Here is a 17,129-nt window from a genome sequence, read left to right on the forward strand (position 1 = left end):
CCGGCGCCGCATTGGCTCTTCTCGCTCGCCCTCCATCCCTACTCCTGCACCGGTCTGCATCTCCCAGCAGAAGGCGCAGCCATGAATCCGTTATTCGGCCCCAACCTCTTCCTCCTACAGCAGGAGCAGCAGGGCCTGGCCGGGCCGCTGGGGGACTCACTGGGAGGCGACCACTTCGCCGGGGGAGGAGACTTGCCCCCGGCGCCTCTCTCGCCGGCCGGCCCTGCTGCCTACTCACCGCCCGGGCCGGGCCCGGCACCGCCTGCCGCCATGGCCCTCCGCAATGACCTGGGCTCCAACATCAACGTGCTCAAGACCCTGAACCTCCGTTTCCGCTGCTTCCTGGCCAAGGTGCATGAGCTGGAGCGCCGGAACCGGCTGTTGGAGAAGCAGCTGCAGCAAGCGCTGGAGGAGGGTAAGCAGGGCCGGCGGGGCCTGGGTCGTCGCGACCAGGCAGTGCAGACCGGCTTCGTCAGCCCCATCCGGCCCCTGGGGCTGCAGCTGGGCGCCCGGCCGGCCGCTGTCTGCAGCCCTTCCGCGCGGGTGCTTGGCTCGCCCGCGCGCTCCCCGGCCGGCCCCCTCGCGCCCTCCGCGCCCAGCCTCTCGTCGTCCTCCACCTCCACCTCCACCGCCTATTCCTCGTCGGCCCGCTTCATGCCCGGCACCATCTGGTCGTTCTCGCACGCCCGCCGGCTCGGGCCGGGACTGGAGCCCACTCTGGTGCAAGGGCCTGGCTTGTCGTGGGTGCACCCGGATGGGGTGGGCGTCCAGATCGACACCATCACGCCCGAGATCCGCGCTCTCTACAACGTGCTGGCCAAAGTGAAGCGGGAGCGGGACGAGTACAAGCGGAGGTAGGGACTGGGAAAGGGGGACAGGGCTCTCTGTGTCATGCCACTCACAACGGGCCAGGAGTCGGTGTGGGTTCCGAAGAATCAGGGGTGAAAAGAATGAGAGTAAAGTTTGTGCTGTATAATGAGGAGCTTGGAAGGAATTGGATGCAGGGAGACTAGAATCCGCAGAGAATGCAGAAGCCCCGCTCGTGACAGGAAGAAGGAAGCTGGGAGCGGAACACGGAGGGATTCCTACTTTTCCGGCTTGTCTCTGCCATCCAGGCATAACTGCGGGTTTTGTGCGGTGTGAAAGGGACTGGGTCTGAGCCCTACCGGTCTCAGCCCTGGGGCAGTTTAGGGATATAAACTTCAAAAGTAGGAGGCAAGGATATAGCGTAAATTTGGGAGACTAAATTGAATGAAATTGGAAGGCGGTGGTGAGGGAGGGGCTGTACCTTGCAACGAGTGATTCTTTCACAGCCCAAGGTTTCCCAAAGAATATTGATGGAAACCAGGTACCTGCTGTGGTTTCATAGGAAAAGCTCCGGGACCTCAAGCCATTGCTTGAGTAGGTCAACAAACCGGGAAAAGAAAGAGTGAAGGGAGTTCCCTAGGGTGAGGGTGGAGAGCAGGGCTGATAGGGGAATCTTGGCAGTATAAAGCGCCAGTGGTGGAGGGAGAGTGGAGAGCCGGCAGGGGACTGAGCAGGGAGAAGCTGGGATATGGGCGCTCCCTAGGACTGCGAGGCCGCGGGGCGGGCCCAGTGCATTCTGTGGATGAAGATTTGGTTGTCTGAGAGGAGCCCGGCCCCAAGGGGCAAGGGGAAGGAATGTGATGCCAGGAGTGCTGGCTGTATACCAAGTGGATTCCTTAGATGGCTGATAACCAAGCCGATAGGACAGGAGTGAGAGCAGAGGTAGTGTCTTGCAGACTCCAACCCATGCCTTGAGGAGGAAGGGGGTGACTGACAGGCTTTGGTTTGGCGGCCTCCCTTCTCATCTCAGCTATTATGACCCCTTGTGGGCGGGCCTGGGAACTACCTATGCAGCCCAGTGTAGCGGAGATTCAGCACTGGGTGAGGATTGGCCGAATGTTCTAGGAAATGACGGCTGGCTCTGGGGGCGACCTTCAGGGATCTCCACCCTGCTGGAGTTTACCAGATCACAGATCAGCAGGCTTTCTTTTTTTTTTTTTTTTTCCACAAATGATAATATTTTATTATAGAAAAAGCATCCCAAATCCAGGATTTCGTAAACACTGGTAGGTGAACAAGTGCAATTTTAGAAGTAAATACAAAGTAAAGAGGCAAAACCTACAAGCATTTTGCCTTCAGAGGAAAATGTAATGTTCTCCTGCACTAGTGATCCCACCCAGAACACAAATGTGGCTCCATCTCCCATGAAAGCATCAGATTTGCTTTCTGAGTTCAGTATGCCCATTTCAATAATTGCACAGTGATGGCAAGAAGTGGCATTGAATACCTTACTACAAACCCTTGAATTAAAATATTGAGACAGGGTCTTGCTCTGTCATCCAGGCTGGAGTGCAGTAGCGTCATCATGGCTCACTGCAGCCTCATCCTCCTGGGCTCAAGCAATCATCCTGCCTCAGCCTCTTGAGTAGCTGGGACTACAGGTATGCACTACCATGTCCATGCCTGGCTATTTTTTAATTTTTTTGCGTTGCCCAGGCCAGTCTCAAACTCCTGACCTGATCAGCAGGCTTTCTGAGCTTGAGTCCTGTCCTCGTGCTGGCTTCCTTAGTTGTGGTCCATGTTATATGTCCTTGGGAGTTTCAGTTGTCCTGAAATCATTCTGCCACCCAGAACCAGCCTGCTCTGCCCCTGCAGGAGTTAACTAACACGCTCAGCAGTGGAACAGGCACAGTTCTGGAATACATCCATAACCACAGGAACAACTGCTGTTCTCGGGAGCATTTTTTTTTAAACTGAAGGAGCGTTTGTCCTTGGTCCAGCTGTCCAGGGCAGGAAAGAGTTATTCCTTGGGGACTGATTAGCTCATCGCTCTGCAGCACGCTGCTGTGTAGAGAGCTGTAGCTAGACTTGGATGGTACGTGATACTGGCAGTGACTCTTCTTCCATCCCAGATCCCCTGCCCTCATTCTGGTCTCTTTATAGCAACACTGTAACTCCTGTCTTCTGCCTGGAAGGCCTGGGATGGCTTGAGCGCTAAACTGGGAGGTAGCTAAAGGCCTCCTGGGGTCTATTTTCAGCTCCCCTGCCTTGTGTGTGACCTTCTTTTGAGCCCCCGTTTTCCCAACATAGGAAAGGTCCCTGCTTTCTCTCTTCAACCCAGGGATACAGTTTTTTGGAAGAGAGGTGTTTGGTCCATGCAGAACACATGGAAATCGCTCTCAAATTCTGCCCATGTTAAGGGAACCTTGTAAGTGAGACCAGATGGAAATGGAGGTGAAAATGAACCTGTCTGTCTGAAGTCTGGCTAAAGAACAAATAGAACTGTAGTGGGCTTCCAGATGATTCATTTGTAGATTTTTTTACCCTGTAAGAGTTCCTTAAGCTTAACCTTTAGCTATAACTGCCTTACTTAAGTTTCTTCCAGGCTGTGTTGAGCTCACTGTCAGATAGCCCCTCCTGCCCTCTTTCACACATCTTGTCCAGGGTTAGCATGCCCTTGACAGGCTTACTGTCTTCCTCCAGGGACTCGTGGGCTCCAGGGGCATGAGGGTACCACAGTTCATGCCTTCACATCGTAGATGAAGAAACCAAGACCCAGAAAAGATAAGGGTCTTAGCTAAGAAAACATAACCTGATGCGACTAGGGCCCTTAGTGGCCTGACTGTATGCATGAGAATGTCAGGGGGGAGGGGAGAAGCACCTATAGGACACACAGGGAAGGGGGCTGGGAGCCAGGAAGGCTGGGAGCTGGACTGTGTGGGGAGCCAGCAGGGTGGTGGCTGGGCTGGCTGCCTCCTCCTGCTCTGCCCAGCAGGGAGGGGCAGCCGAGGTGATGTGGAGGAGTTATTATTAGGAATACTGCAGTGCGGCTGTGAGTGAGGAGATGGCTGTGACCCAGAGGCTGACATAGGAAGGAAGATGGAGGGAAGGGGAAGAAAGGGCTTAACCCAAGGCTTCAGAAGCTGCCCACTCAGATTTTAATTTTCTTGCTGTCTTCTTGGCCCCTTCCTAACCACTTTCTTATGTTGAAGTTTCTCTCTTGGTGCAGTTCCCCTCCCTTCTCAGGCTGACAGAAGTGATGAGCTCACAGGAACAGGATTTGAGATGTGCTGCTACGCCAGCTAGACTGCAGGGCCCTGGAACGCCGGGCGGGTCCTAAGCAGCGCATTGCCCTGGCTTCCATCTCTGTGATGGAATAGAATATGCACCGCCTGCCATGGCTGATGAGACATGACAAAGCTGGTTCTGGGAAGCATGCCCTACCTAGGACCCTGCCCTGTGGCCCAGGGTGTCGTCCGGCCCACTTGCAGTCTTAATCTCTGAATTCTGGGTCCTGGAAGAGGCTGTGTCTAGTTCTCATCTGCCGTACTCACCGGGCCCCTTTACAGACTCTACTTTCTCTTTCCCTCTGGGTTTGAGTGCTAGTAACCCCAGGCTCGTGTGTCCACTGCTGTCATGCTGCTATGGGACTTCCAGCCTCTGAGCCAGTCTGGTCACCTCTCTGTGACTCACTTAGAGGAGGCTCTGGGTGGGCAGTTTCTGGAGCTTGTGGGGAAGGACTTTGAGTGTCTCCTACCAGGCTCTTGACCCACTCTGTTGATACAGTATGTGTCCTGCAGATGCTTTTACAGGGTTAAATGATACCACAAGAGGCAGGGCAGCGGGCTCGACGAGCTCTGTTCTGGTGCGGGCAGGAGGCGGGAGCCCGGATCTGTGCGACTGAAGGTGGGAGACTGGGTCGGGTGGACCTGGTGGTCTGGTGTGGGCAGGAGGTGGGCAATGAGGCCAGCCAGACAGCTGGCTGAGCTGGGGCCTGAGCAGGGATGGGCGCCACGGAGGACCGGAGCCTCAGCACTTGCCCAAACAGAGCTCCTGGTGCGCAACCCGGAGGTTCCGGGAAGGCAGCTGGCGAGCTCGACGCCCATCAGGAAGCACAGAGCCACGTGACAGCTGCAGTTGGTCACCAGCTGGCTGGCCAGGCATTCCTGTGCCCTGCTCCTCCCCATCCAGGGAACCAGAACTGGGGTCTGAGGCCTGAGCCAGAGAGGTGGGGACAGGGAGCCATGGGGGCAGGGAAGGACTCTGTACCTAAGCTCTGTCCGCCCTTCCCATGTCTGTCAGGTGGGAAGAGGAGTACACGGTGCGGATCCAGCTGCAAGACCGTGTAAATGAGCTCCAGGAGGTGAGGGTGGCGCCCCACTCGCTGCTGGTGCTTCCCTGGGTACCCCTGTCTGCCCATGACCCTGCTGCCGTCTCCCTGTCCCTCCTTGTCATCTTTATCTTCCTCCTACCTCGGCAGTGCCACCAACATCAGGGTTTCTCCCAACTGCAGGAAGCCCAGGAGGCTGATGCCTGCCAGGAGGAGCTGGCACTGAAGGTGGAACAGCTGAAGGCTGAGCTGGTGGTCTTCAAGGGGCTCATGAGTAACGTGAGTGCAGCCCCAGGCTTCCCGAGGGTTGAAGTGAGGCTTCTGAGGCCAGAAGAGCAGGCCCTTGTAGTTTTGGCCTGTCGGCCTCCCGTCCACGGCTCTTCCCCTTCTCTTTGCTCTCCTTCCCTTTCTCCCCTAGCCACCCCTAACTCCAGAGAAAGAGAAGGAACAGAAGTCTTGGTGTTACGTCACAGAGGTGGCGCAGCTTCTGAGGGCCTGGGGTTGCAGAGCAGTTAGTGAGCAGCTTCTGGGGTGGAGGCTCCGCAGCTGGCGCCGGGGCCCTGGGCCGATTCCTCAGCCTCTGAGGCCTCGCCTTTGGCGTGGGGAAATAAATGCGTGCACTCAGCAGGAGGACTGTGAAGGGGGTCATGTACTCAGGACAGTGCCCGGCATGCAGTGTTAGCTGAAGAGTGTTAGCTGTTGCGATTATTATAGTCCTTTCTCCACTCTTATGATTCCCAGGAGTCTCTTTCTCTCTGGGAATGTAAGTTCCAGGAGGATGAGGACCACTCATGGTTCCAGTGAGCCCCTGCATGTCCCAGGCACTGGCCATGCCCTCCAGGGCTTCCGTTTGGCCAGGGAGCAGTGGCCCGAGCCACCCCATGCCCAGCATATTCACACAGTGCTGTGGGGAGGCCACCACTACCCAGGAAGAGGGGTGCACTCAGCTCAGGGAGACTCCACAGAAGAGGCACCGGTGCAATGTGGTGGGAAGGATGAGGACCTTGCCAGGCCTAATTCGTCCTTGTCTGGAGAACTGGGCGCCTCCTCACTGTTCCCTGGGCTCCCTGGACAGAACCTGTCGGAGCTGGACACCAAGATCCAGGAGAAAGCCATGAAGGTGGATATGGACATCTGCCGCCGCATCGACATCACCGCCAAGCTCTGCGACGTGGCTCAGCAGCGCAACTGCGAGGACATGATCCAGATGTTCCAGGTGAGGACGGAGCTGCCCTCTGCTCTCAGGGGTGGGTGGGGCAGGTGGATGCTTCCTTGGCGGCTGGCCTGGAACGCAGGCCCTGCCTCCTGCTTGGGGAGCCTTACCTGGCACCTGGGGCCCTCACGGGGCTAGGCTGGGGGGTAAGGAGCAGCGTCAGGAGGGGCATTGTGGAAGCTGTCTCTAACGCCGTCTCTCCCTTCCCCCTCTCTCTCCTCTGTCTGCTTCCTCTCCTCTCTTCCTCTCATCTTCTCTCTTGCTTCCTCCACAGAAGAAGCTGGTTAGTCTGATCTCACGCAAGCTTATTAATGTCCCAGTCCCAGTTTCTAAGCTGCCTAGGCCTCCTGGCCCTCAGTTTGGGTCCGCTGGGCTCTTGAGCACGGATTTTTTTCTGCCCTTTCTCTTTTCCTTGCTCTTCCCCCTTTTTCTCTCTATCTCTTGTTCTCTTGACTGCATTTCTTTCTCTCCCTTCTCCCCCGGCTTTCCAGATCTGGATGTGATTCAGGTTCTCCTTTGTACACATTGCACCCTCATCCTCCTTGCAGCCTAAAGCTTTTTTTCTTTAGTTGAGTCATTTAATCAAAAAGACCTTTTTTAGAAAAACAATTTCCTCTTGAGCCATCATGCACATCTGACTGCGGCCCCAACGAGCCCTTCCTCCCTTGTCTGACCGCTCTCTTTCTCCATTTCTTCTTGTTCTGCCTTCTCAGTCTGCAGCCCTGGCCCCCGCTGTGTGTCTGTGTGTCTGGCCCTTGGTGACTGTCTGTGTTTCTGTTCCTGTCATTGTAACTGTGACTTTTCTCTCTGTCTGCCCCACCCTTCCTGCTGGTTCATGCTTCTCCCCCATTCCCACCCTCTCTGCCCGGCCTCCTGCTCCCGCCCTTTCTCCTCATGCACCCGGCCTCGTCTCTGTAGTCTCTGCACTTGTCTCCCATTAAGGTCCCATCCATGGGGGGGCGGAAGCGGGAGCGCAAGGCTGCCGTCGAGGAGGACACCTCCCTGTCGGAGAGTGAGGGGCCCCGCCAGCCCGATGGGGATGAGGAGGAGAGCACAGCCCTCAGCATCAACGAGGAGATGCAGCGCATGCTCAACCAGCTGTGAGTCCGCAGGCCGTGCTCCCGCAGCACCGACGCCACAGCAGCCCAGGAGGCCGGAGCTCCCCAGTCCCCGCCAGGACGAGGCCCCGCCCGCCCTGACACTCGGGTTCCCTGTCTCTAGGAGGGAGTATGATTTTGAGGACGACTGTGACAGCCTGACTTGGGAGGAGACTGAGGAGACCCTGCTGCTTTGGGAGGATTTCTCAGGCTATGCCATGGCAGCTGCAGAGGCCCAGGGAGAGGTAACCTCTGCTCCCGGCCTCAGGGCCCTCTGGCTCTGCCTCTCCAGCCTGATGCCCGCTCCCCCACTCCTCTCCTCGCTCTGTCCCCCCATGTGGCTGTCATCCTCTACCTGCGTCTCCCCTCTTCCTTTATCCTGTTGCTTTTCTTTCTCCAGTTTCTTTAACCGAACTTCCTCTCTCTCTCTCTCTCCCTGACTTGGCCCTTTGGAATGCGTCCCATCCCATCCCTCCTTGGCTGGCCTCCCCCGCTTCCCTTTCTACTCCAGCAGCAGGAAGATAGCCTGGAGAAGGTGATTAAAGATACGGAATCCCTGTTCAAAACCCGGGAGAAGGAGTATCAGGAGACCATTGACCAGATAGAGGTAAGGGCAGGAGCGGAAGCCAGGGGCGCAGTGTCCCAGGGGGTTTTGAGTGGGGCTGCAGGCGCAGCGGCCTCATCCCTCCTGCAGGACTCCGGAGACCAAGGTCTTGGGAGGAGGAGTGGTCTCTCAGGTATAGTCCTTCTGGTGGGCTCTGAAGACCTCAGGCTCTGGAGACAGACAGATGTCGGTTCAAATCTTAGCTCTGTTACTTACAACCACCTTGAACTTGTAATAAGTTACTTGTTCCCTCTGAGCTCCCCCTCCCTCCCTCCCTCCCTTTCTTCCTTCCTTTTTCTCTCTCTCTCTCTCCCCCCTCTCCCTCTCCCCCTCTCTCCCTCCTTCCCTCCCTCCCTCCCTCCCTTCCTTCCTCCCTCCCTTCCTTCCTTCCTTTTTCTCTCTCTCTCTCTCCCTCTCTCTCTCTCCCCCCTCTCTCCCTCTCCCCCTCTATCTCCCTCTCCCCCTCTATCTCCCTCTCCCCCTCTATCTCCCTCTCCCCCTCTATCTCCCTCTCCCCCTCTATCTCTCCCTCTCCCCCTCTATCTCTCCCTCCCTCTCTCCCTTGTCTTTCTGTCCTTTCTTTTTTGAGACAAGATCTCACTCTGTTTCACTCTGTTGCCTGGGCTGGAGTGATCCTCCCACCCCAGCCTTCTGAGTAGCTGGGCCCACAGGTGTGCGCCACCACACCCAGCTAATTTTTATTTTTATTTTTTTGTAGATATGGGGTCTCCCTGTGTTTCCCAGGCAGGTCTTAAACTCTTGGGCTTAAGTGATCCTCCTGCCTCGGCCTCCCAAAGTACTAGAATTAGACACATGAGCCATGTGTCCAGCCCTATACCTGTTTCTTTTTCTTTCTTTCTTTTTTTGAGACAGGGTCTTGCTCTGTCACTCCAGGCTCACTGCAGCCTTGATCTTCTGGATCCAAGCAATCCTCCTACCTCAGCCTCCCAAGTAGCTGGGACCACAGGCGTGTGCTACCACGCCCGGCTAATTTTTTGATTTCTTACAGAGACAGGGTGTCACTATGTTTTTCAGGCTGGCCTCAAACTTCTGGGTTCAAGCAGTCCTCCTAACTCGGCCTCACAAAGTGTTGGGATTACAGGCATGAGCCACTGTGCCGGGCCTTTTTATTTGTAAAATGAGGAATTTAATAATACCTCACCTATAGGGTTATTTAGAAGATCAGATGAAATAATGCACATATAGAGCTTAGGGCAGTGTCTGGCTCATAGCAAGTGTAGCATAGTGGGGACTGTTTTATTATTATTAACACTGTCAGTGCCATAGCACTCAGAGATGGACTGGGACTTTCCTGTTTCTTCCACTCAGCCTTTGAGATAACAGAGAAATCTCCATGCTTTTTCCCAAGCCTTGAAGTACCTTCTAGAGGTACCTAGAAGCAAGTGGAGCTGGTGCTTTAACTCAAACTCTAGGCTTTAGGAGCTGCAAGAAGGATTTGTGGAGGCCGGGCACGGTGGCTCATGCCTGTAATCCCAGCACTTTGGGAGGCCGAGGCGGGAAGATCACGAGGTCACCTGGCTAACACGGTGAAACCCCATCTCTACGAAAAATACAAAAAAAATTAGCTGGATATGGTGGCGGGCGCCTGTAGCCCTAGCTACTCGGGAGGCTGAGGCAGGAGAATGGTGTGAACCCGGGAGGTGGAGCTTGCAGTGAGTCGAGATCGTGCCACTGCACTCCAGCTGGCCGACAGAGCGAGACTCCGTCTCAAAAAAACAAACAAAAAAAAGAAGGATTTGTGGAACCACAGAATGGAGGTTGCTGTTGCTGTGGGAGAAGGGATGGACGGGACCCCCATGAGCTCTCCTGGCCTGGTGAGATGGTCCTTTCCCAACGCTCTGACTTGGGGAGAGGCATGGAGCCTTCTCTGACTCTCAGCTTCTCTTCAAGCCCACATGGGAGATTCATACAGTAGTCCCCACCTTATCTGCAGGGCATGTGTTCCAAGACCCACAGTGGATGCCTGAAACCAAAGATAGCACTGACCTCCTGATAGCTTGGGTCCAGCTGCTGTCAACTGGAACGTGTTTCTGTTCAAGTCTTCCACCCATACATTCAATGCTTTTTCTATCTTAACTAAGCACTTAGCATGCGCTGTGGCAGTACCTTTTGCAATTCGAGGTGTGACAGCAAAACTGGCACAAATTTCTTTTTCCTTCTTTACAATTTCACGGATAGAAGATTCATTCTTACTGTAGAGCTTAGCAACCTCAGCATCGGATTTTTTTTCTTATTAAGTTGAAAACTTTTACCTTTTCACTTAAAGGGAGCATATTTTGGCTTCTCTTTCACATATCCAAATTGCCAACATCACTACTCTTGTGCTTTGAGGCCATTATGAAGTAAAAATAAGGGTTCCTTGAACACAGGCACTGCGATACCACGACAGTCAATCTGATCACTGAGACGGCTACCAAGTAACTAATGGGCAGGCAGTGTAGACAGTGTGGATCCTTGGGACAGAGGGAGGGTTCATGTCCTGGTCTGGATAGAGTGAGATTTTTTTTTTTTTTTTTTCCGAGATGGAGTCTTGCTCTGTCACCCAGGCTGGAGTGCAGTGGCTTGAACTCGGCTTACTGCAAGCTCCACCTCCCGGGTTCACACCATTCTCCTGCCTCAGTCTCCTGAGTAGCTGGGACTACAGGCACCGGCCATCATGCCCGGCTAATTTTTTTTGTATTTTTTAGTAGAGACGGGGTTTCACCGTGTTAGCCAGGATGATCTTGATCTCCTGACCTCATGATCCACCCACCTCGGCTTCCCAAAGTGCTGGGATTACAGGCGTGAGGCACCACGCCGGGCCGATAGAGTGAGATTTTATCAGGCCACTCAGAACAGCGTGCAATTTAAAACTTAGGAATTGTTTGTGTTTGTTTCTGGAATCTTCCATTTAATATTTTCAGATCAAGGTTCACCTTGGGTACCTGAAGCTGTGGAAAGTGAAACCAGTGGATAAGGAGAGAGTGACTTTATTCTTTTTTTTTTTTTTTTTTTGAGACGGAGTCTTGCTCTGTTGCCTAGCTGGGAGTGCAGTGGTGCGATCTTGGCTCACTGCAAGCTCCGCCTCCCAGGTTCACGCCATTCTCCTGCCTCAGCCTCCCGACTAGCTGGGGCTACAGGCGCCCGCCACCACACCCGGCTAATTTTTTGTATTTTTTAGTAGAGACAGGGTTTCACCATGTTAGCCAGGATGGTCTCGATCTCCTGACCTCGTGATCCACCTGCCTCGGCCTCCCAAAGTGCTGGGATTACAGGCGTGAGCCACTGCGCCCGGCCTTGACTTTATTCTTATTGCTCTCACATTGGAGGTATTTGAGAAGGAAGTCGAGAAATTATTTTCCTATATACTCATTCTCCCAACACACATCAAATTGTTCTGCCTGCTCCTGCGTCAAACCTGGTTTTCTTGGCCAGGTAGATGAGGTTTTCTGGATTTGTGCTGCTAGCTAAAGACATGGCAAGGGAAACCAGTCCTCCCCACCCTCCTGTCTACCGCGGCTCGCTCTTTCCTCCTCCTGCCTGACCTGATTCTTGCCTCCCTCTTTTGGATGGTAGATTTAAGGTCTGTGTTTTCACTGTGCCTTCAACCAAGTAGGGGCCTTTGTGCGGCCATCTTTGTGAAGAGGAGACCTCGGGCTGCCATCTCTCCCTAGCCTTCCCTGGACCTCAAGTGCCCAGTGTAAAACATGATCTGAAAGAACGAAAATAATATCTTAAATGGAATCATGCCTTTTAAGCTATTTTTGGCCGGGCGTGGTGGCTCTCGCCTGTAATCCCAGCACTTTGGGAGGCCAACGTGGACAGATCACTTGAGATCAGGAGTTTGAGACCAGCCTGGCCACCAACATGTGAAACCCCGTCTCTACTAAAAATACAAAATGTAGCCAGGCATTGTGGTGGGCACCTGTAACCCCAGCTACTTGGGAGGCTGAGGCAGGAGAATTACTGGAATCTGGGAGGTGGAGGCTGCAGTGAGCTGAGATCATGCCACTGCACCACAGCCTGGGCGACAGAGCGAGACTCCATCTCAAAGAAAAATAGAGATATTTTCAAATCATCTGACTCCTCCTCTCTCCCAGTACAATGACTTTAGGCAGCAGTCGCCAACCTTTTTGGTACCAGGGACTGGTTTTGTGGAAGACAGTTTTTCCACTGACCCAGGGGGAATGATTTTGGGATGATTCAAGCACGTTGCATTTATTGTGCACTTTATTACTATTTTTAAAAATTATTATTTTTTTTGAGACAGAGTTTCGCTCTTGCTGCCCAGGCTGGAGTGCTATGGCGCAATCTTGGCTCACTGCAACCCCTGCCTCCTGGGCTCAAGCAATTCTCCTGCCTCAGCCTCCCAAGTAGCTGGGATTACAGGCATGCACCACCACGCCTGGCTAATTTTGTATTTTTAGTAGAGACGGGGTTTCTTCATGTTGGTCAAGCTGGTCTCGAACTCCCGACCTCAGGTGATCCACCGCCTCGGCCTCCCAAAGTGCTGGGATTACAGGCATGAGCCACCGCGCCCAGCCTGTGCACTTTATCTCTATTATTATTACATTGTAATATATAATGAAATAATTATACAACTCACCATAAAGTAGAATCAGTGGGAGCCCTGAACTTGTTTTCCTCAACTAGACGGGGGTGATGGGAGACAGTGACAGATCATCAGACATTAGAATCTCATAAGGAGCACGCAGCCTAGATCCCTCGCATGCGCAGTTCACATAGGGTTCACGCTCCTATGAGAATCTAATGCCGCCGCGGATCTGACAGGAGGCGGAGCTCAGGCCATAAAGCCAGTGATGGGGAGCAGCTGTAAATACAGATGAAGCTTCACTCACTGGCCCACTGCTCACCTCCTGCTATTCGGCCTGGTTCCTGACAGGCCACAGACAGGTACTGCTCCGTGGCCTGGGGTTTGGGGACTTCTGCATTAGGGGAACCGTTAGGAGGACTTGCTGACCTCAGGAGTACTCAAGGTGCCTTTATCTTTGTGACCTTTGATCTCTCAGGGTCACTAAGATGGAGCAAGGCCCAGAGTGGTGGGCGGGAGGCAGTTCTTCCCCACTGCTCCTCACCTCTCTCCGTGTCCTCCCGTCTCACCCCCAAGTCTGTTCACACAGCGAGCCTGCAGTTTTCAAGGTAGCTTGTCAAGGACATCTCCTGACATGCACGTTCACTTCCTGACCTTGTTCCTGCTGTAAATTTGTGAATTAAGTGGGGACATAGACATATGCAGAGACTACTGGTGGCAGTACTAGCCTTGTATTTCAGTAGAATATATTTGGTTCATTTCCTTCTTCCCAGTCTCCCTGAGTGATGGCTCCAGAACCCAGCTCCCTGCACTCCAGTTCTTCCAAGGTGGAGAAATTGGGATGTAGGCAGCTGATCTGAACAAGGGCTGGTGGCACTGTATTTTCCCCCTGGGTTGAACAGTCACCGTGTCCTGCTCCTCCTACTACTGTGGGGCCCCAGCTGTGGAGCCAAGCCTGCCAGTGAAGCTGTCCCCACTAGGGCTTCTCACCCAGCCAGCCACCATCTCACCCCAAATGTCACTGTCCTGACCATCTCTGTCTGGCCCTGTAATCTGTTTTCTTCTTTCTCTAAGTTCCCACCCTCTCTGTCCAATCCACATTATCACAGCTGGTATCCTCCCTGTTCTCTTCACTCAGGCAGTCACGAAAGTCATCTCCAGGCAGTTGCATTTTGCCTCCCCTTGTGTGGCCCCTGCCCTTTGTACCCAAAACAAAGAGAGGCAGTCGACTGTCCTTGGCACTGAGTTTGTGCTGCCTGGGTCCTGCCTCTCTGCCTGCCTCAGAGTGTGGGCTGCAGAATGGGCCCTGGGAGGGAGACCGGATTTCTTTGATTCTGAGCCTCATATTTTCCACGTGTGACATTTCTGAAGCCAGGACACGTCTCAGAATCAATGGCACCTCCAGTATGGGAGTCTTCCTTTTAGTGTCTGAAAATGGCTTTTAGGTGAGAAAATAAAGTGATAAGGAGAGAATGGTAAGAGGATCGGGCCCCTTTCAGCAGTGAGCCAGGTTTGTGTGCCACGGGTCTCATTGGCACGTCACAGAGAGAGTTAATTCCCTTCGAGGTCTGGGTCTGCCAGGATGAGGAAGACCTGTTGCTAACCCTTACAGGAGCTCACAGTGCAGGGAGGGGACAGCCCAGGACCAGCACAGTACAGGGGATGAGGGGTGAGCCGGGCCCCACGGGAACCTGTGTGGCCCTGGGAGCCCGTGGATCTGATCCATCCCACCCACACTGACTTTCCTCACCACTCTTACCAGTCTTAAAAGAATACAGCCTGCAGCAGTACGTTTGCATTCCTCCATAGGCAAAGATTTCCAGGAAAACCAAAGGAAATGATAGTGTATTCGGTGCCTTCTGCCTTGGTCTGATTTATTTTAAGATCTGAGCCTTCAGTAATGGCTGCCTGGACCCCGGCCCAGCCACTGCTCTTGGCGTGTTAGCCTCCTGGCGGGGGCAACAGAGGCGCTGTGAACCCCACCTGTTAACCCCGATGGCCCTGCCCGCCCCACCACAGCTGGAGTTGGCCACGGCCAAGAACGACATGAACCGGCACCTGCACGAGTACATGGAGATGTGCAGCATGAAGCGCGGCCTGGACGTGCAGATGGAGACCTGCCGCCGGCTCATCACCCAGTCTGGAGACCGGTAGGCGCCTCCCCTGGGCATGGGGCCTTCCGGGGGGGACACAGCCCCAAAGACCCTCAGGAAATGACTGGGTCACATCTCGCTGTGGGGCTGCCCTTTGGGAGTTACCTGGTGTGGCTGGCCCAGACCCACAGCTCTCTCCCTTGGCAGTTAGATGACGCTATGTCCATTCATGGTGGGAGGGCTGAAACCTCCCAAGGCCACCAGCTCTGGTGGTTCCCCTGGTTAGAGGCAGTTTAAAAACTGGCAAGGAACAGAAGGGTTGTGGGGGCAGATTTTTATCTAAAGTCAGGGCCATGATTTGTGCATTTGACTCTGTGTAAGTTATACCGCAACAAGAAAGTGAATTTTTAAAAATCACAAAAATGCAGATAGACGTAAAGTCAAGGCCCGAGAGCCAGGGTGCTGGAGGCTCAGCAGCTTCTCTCCTACTGTGACTTCAGCTATTTCTTTTTTTTTTTTTGGCTCACTACAACCTCCGCCTCCTGGGTTCAAGCAATTATCTTGCCTCAGCCTCCCAAGTAGCTGGGATTACAGGCACCTGCCACTACACCTGGCTAATTTTTGCATTTTTAGTAGAGATGGGGTTTCACCATGTTGGCCAGGCTTGCCTTGAACTCCTGACGTCGTGATCCACCCGCCTCGGCCTCCCAAAGTGCTGGAATTACAGGCGTGAGCCATCGTGCCTGACCTCAGCCTCTGAGTTCCCAAGACACAGGCGGGGCCCATTTCCCTGTCAGGGTGGGGTTGGAGAGAGTTCAGTCCCTGCGGCTCCCTCGCCATCCCGCGGCCCCGCCCTCGCTTCCGATAGATCTCACCTGCTGCCAGAGGATGAGGCAACAGGAAGAGGAGTGCCGTCTTCAGGATTCCTGCCCGCCCCAAGGTTGACAACTGGTGTTTTTTTCTAGAAAGTCTCCTGCTTTCACTGCGGTCCCGCTTAGCGACCCGCCGCCGCCGCCAAGCGAGGCTGAGGACTCCGATCGCGATGTCTCATCTGATAGCTCCATGAGATAGAGACCTGCCTCCCCCTTGCACCCGAGGCCCTCGAAGCTGGAACTCAGCGAGGCAGAGGGTGGGGCTGCACAGAGGGGAACATCAGCTGCAGCTCTGCACCAGGCTAGCCCCTGGGGACTGGGGTGCTCCTCGCTCGGGCTTTCTCCCTCGGTCTTGGCTTCTCCAGGGCTCTGGGGTGTCTGGAGCTTCTCCAGGGCTCTGGGGTGTCTGGAGCTAGGCTTGGCCCTACCATTCTGAGGCCATTTCCACCACAGTTGGGGCTGTCCTGCCTTCACGCGTGGGTGTCTGCTACTTCCCCATCTTTAAAATGCTGCCAGAGCGATAGCGGCCCCTCACCTTGTCCACGTATCAGGATGTGAATGTGGGACCTTTCCTCCATCCCTGTTGTCCGGAGCCAGCTCACTGTCTTCCACACTGGTGCTAACTGGCCCAGGCACTGGAGTGGAATAGAATGCAGCTGGAGGCTATGCATGGCCTCTGCAGCACACGCAGTTGGAGAGGGCTTCCGTCCCTGTAAGTGGCGGAGGGCGTTGGGGCTGGCCGGGGCACCTTGTCCCTGCTGTGGTCCACATGCTCACGCTGTCCACCTGCCAGGTGGAGTGTATGTGGCTGTGGCCCTCCCTCGTGGGGGTGCCGTGCTTTAAAGAGGCCTTAGTGCCCGGGATGGGCACAGTGTTTTGAAGGGAGGTGGGAACTCTTGCTCTCCTGGTCACTGCAGAATGACCGAGAAGGTGAAGCTCCGTGCATGTGTGCGCGGGTGTACGTGCGCTCAGGGTCTGTTTAAGTATCAGCTAAAGATGTGCCTCCTCCGTGTCTGTCATACACTGAGACCAACAGGCTACAGCGTCCCTGATTCTTGGAAAAGCCTGGAGAAACTGGGGAGATGCGATTCACAATGCCTCGGTATAGGAGGCTGTGTTGAGCTGACGTTCAAATGGATTCTTTAATAATAATGAAACTGGCGAGTATTTATTGTGCATTTTGGTGTCACTGTCTCAAGCACTTCCTGATATTCACTAGTTTGAACTCTGAGGTAGGTACTTTTTTTTTTTTTTTTTTTGAGACGGAGTCTCATACTCTGTTGCCCAGGCTGGAGTGCAGTGGCGTGGTCTCAGCTCACTGCAGCCTCCGCCTCTGGGGTTCAAGCGATTCTCCTGCTTCAGCACGCGTGTAGCTGGGACTACAGGCGCATGCCATCACACCCGGCTAATTTTTGTATTTTTAGTAGAGATGGGGTTTCACCATGTTGGCCAGGCTGGTCTCAAACTCCTGACCTCAGGTGATCCACCCACCTTGGCTTCCCAAAGTGCCGAGGTTACAGGTGTGCATGCTCTACCGAGGTATGTACTTGTCTCCACTAGT

General features: G+C 54.2%; 1 protein-coding gene across 9 annotated transcripts; it reads left to right on the forward strand.

Moving 5' to 3' along the window:
- The first annotated feature begins 16 nt into the window (after positions 1 to 16).
- On the forward strand, positions 17 to 16,735 carry IFFO1 (intermediate filament family orphan 1). 9 transcript variants are annotated; one of them, XM_055280946.2, is made up of 10 exons: positions 28 to 854; positions 5,110 to 5,170; positions 5,321 to 5,416; positions 6,213 to 6,353; positions 6,625 to 6,633; positions 7,269 to 7,450; positions 7,572 to 7,692; positions 7,959 to 8,054; positions 14,623 to 14,753; positions 15,662 to 16,735. In XM_055280946.2, exons 1-10 carry the CDS (start codon positions 82 to 84, stop codon positions 15,765 to 15,767), a joined length of 1,716 nt encoding a protein of 571 aa, XP_055136921.2. In that variant the 5' UTR covers positions 28 to 81; the 3' UTR covers positions 15,768 to 16,735. The 9 variants fall into 9 exon arrangements, with proteins under 9 accessions (XP_055136923.2, XP_055136922.2, XP_055136929.1 ...); XM_055280950.2 differs by having other exon boundaries at positions 7,293 to 7,450; XM_063639795.1 differs by having other exon boundaries at positions 7,293 to 7,450; positions 7,962 to 8,054.
- The last annotated feature ends 394 nt before the right edge of the window (positions 16,736 to 17,129 follow it).

The sequence above is a fragment of the Symphalangus syndactylus genome, chromosome 5 (genome assembly GCF_028878055.3).
Source record: "Symphalangus syndactylus isolate Jambi chromosome 5, NHGRI_mSymSyn1-v2.1_pri, whole genome shotgun sequence".
NCBI classification, from domain to species: domain Eukaryota; kingdom Metazoa; phylum Chordata; class Mammalia; order Primates; family Hylobatidae; genus Symphalangus; species Symphalangus syndactylus.

Coding starts and splice junctions, on each gene's coding strand:
- IFFO1 (XM_055280946.2), top strand. CDS start 82: ATGAATCCGTTATTCGGCCCCAACCTCTTCCTCCTACAGCAGGAGCAG. Junction 855..5,109: donor CGGGACGAGTACAAGCGGAG/GTAGGGACTGGG, acceptor CATGTCTGTCAG/GTGGGAAGAGGAGTACACGG. Junction 7,451..7,571: donor CAGCGCATGCTCAACCAGCT/GTGAGTCCGCAG, acceptor CCCTGTCTCTAG/GAGGGAGTATGATTTTGAGG.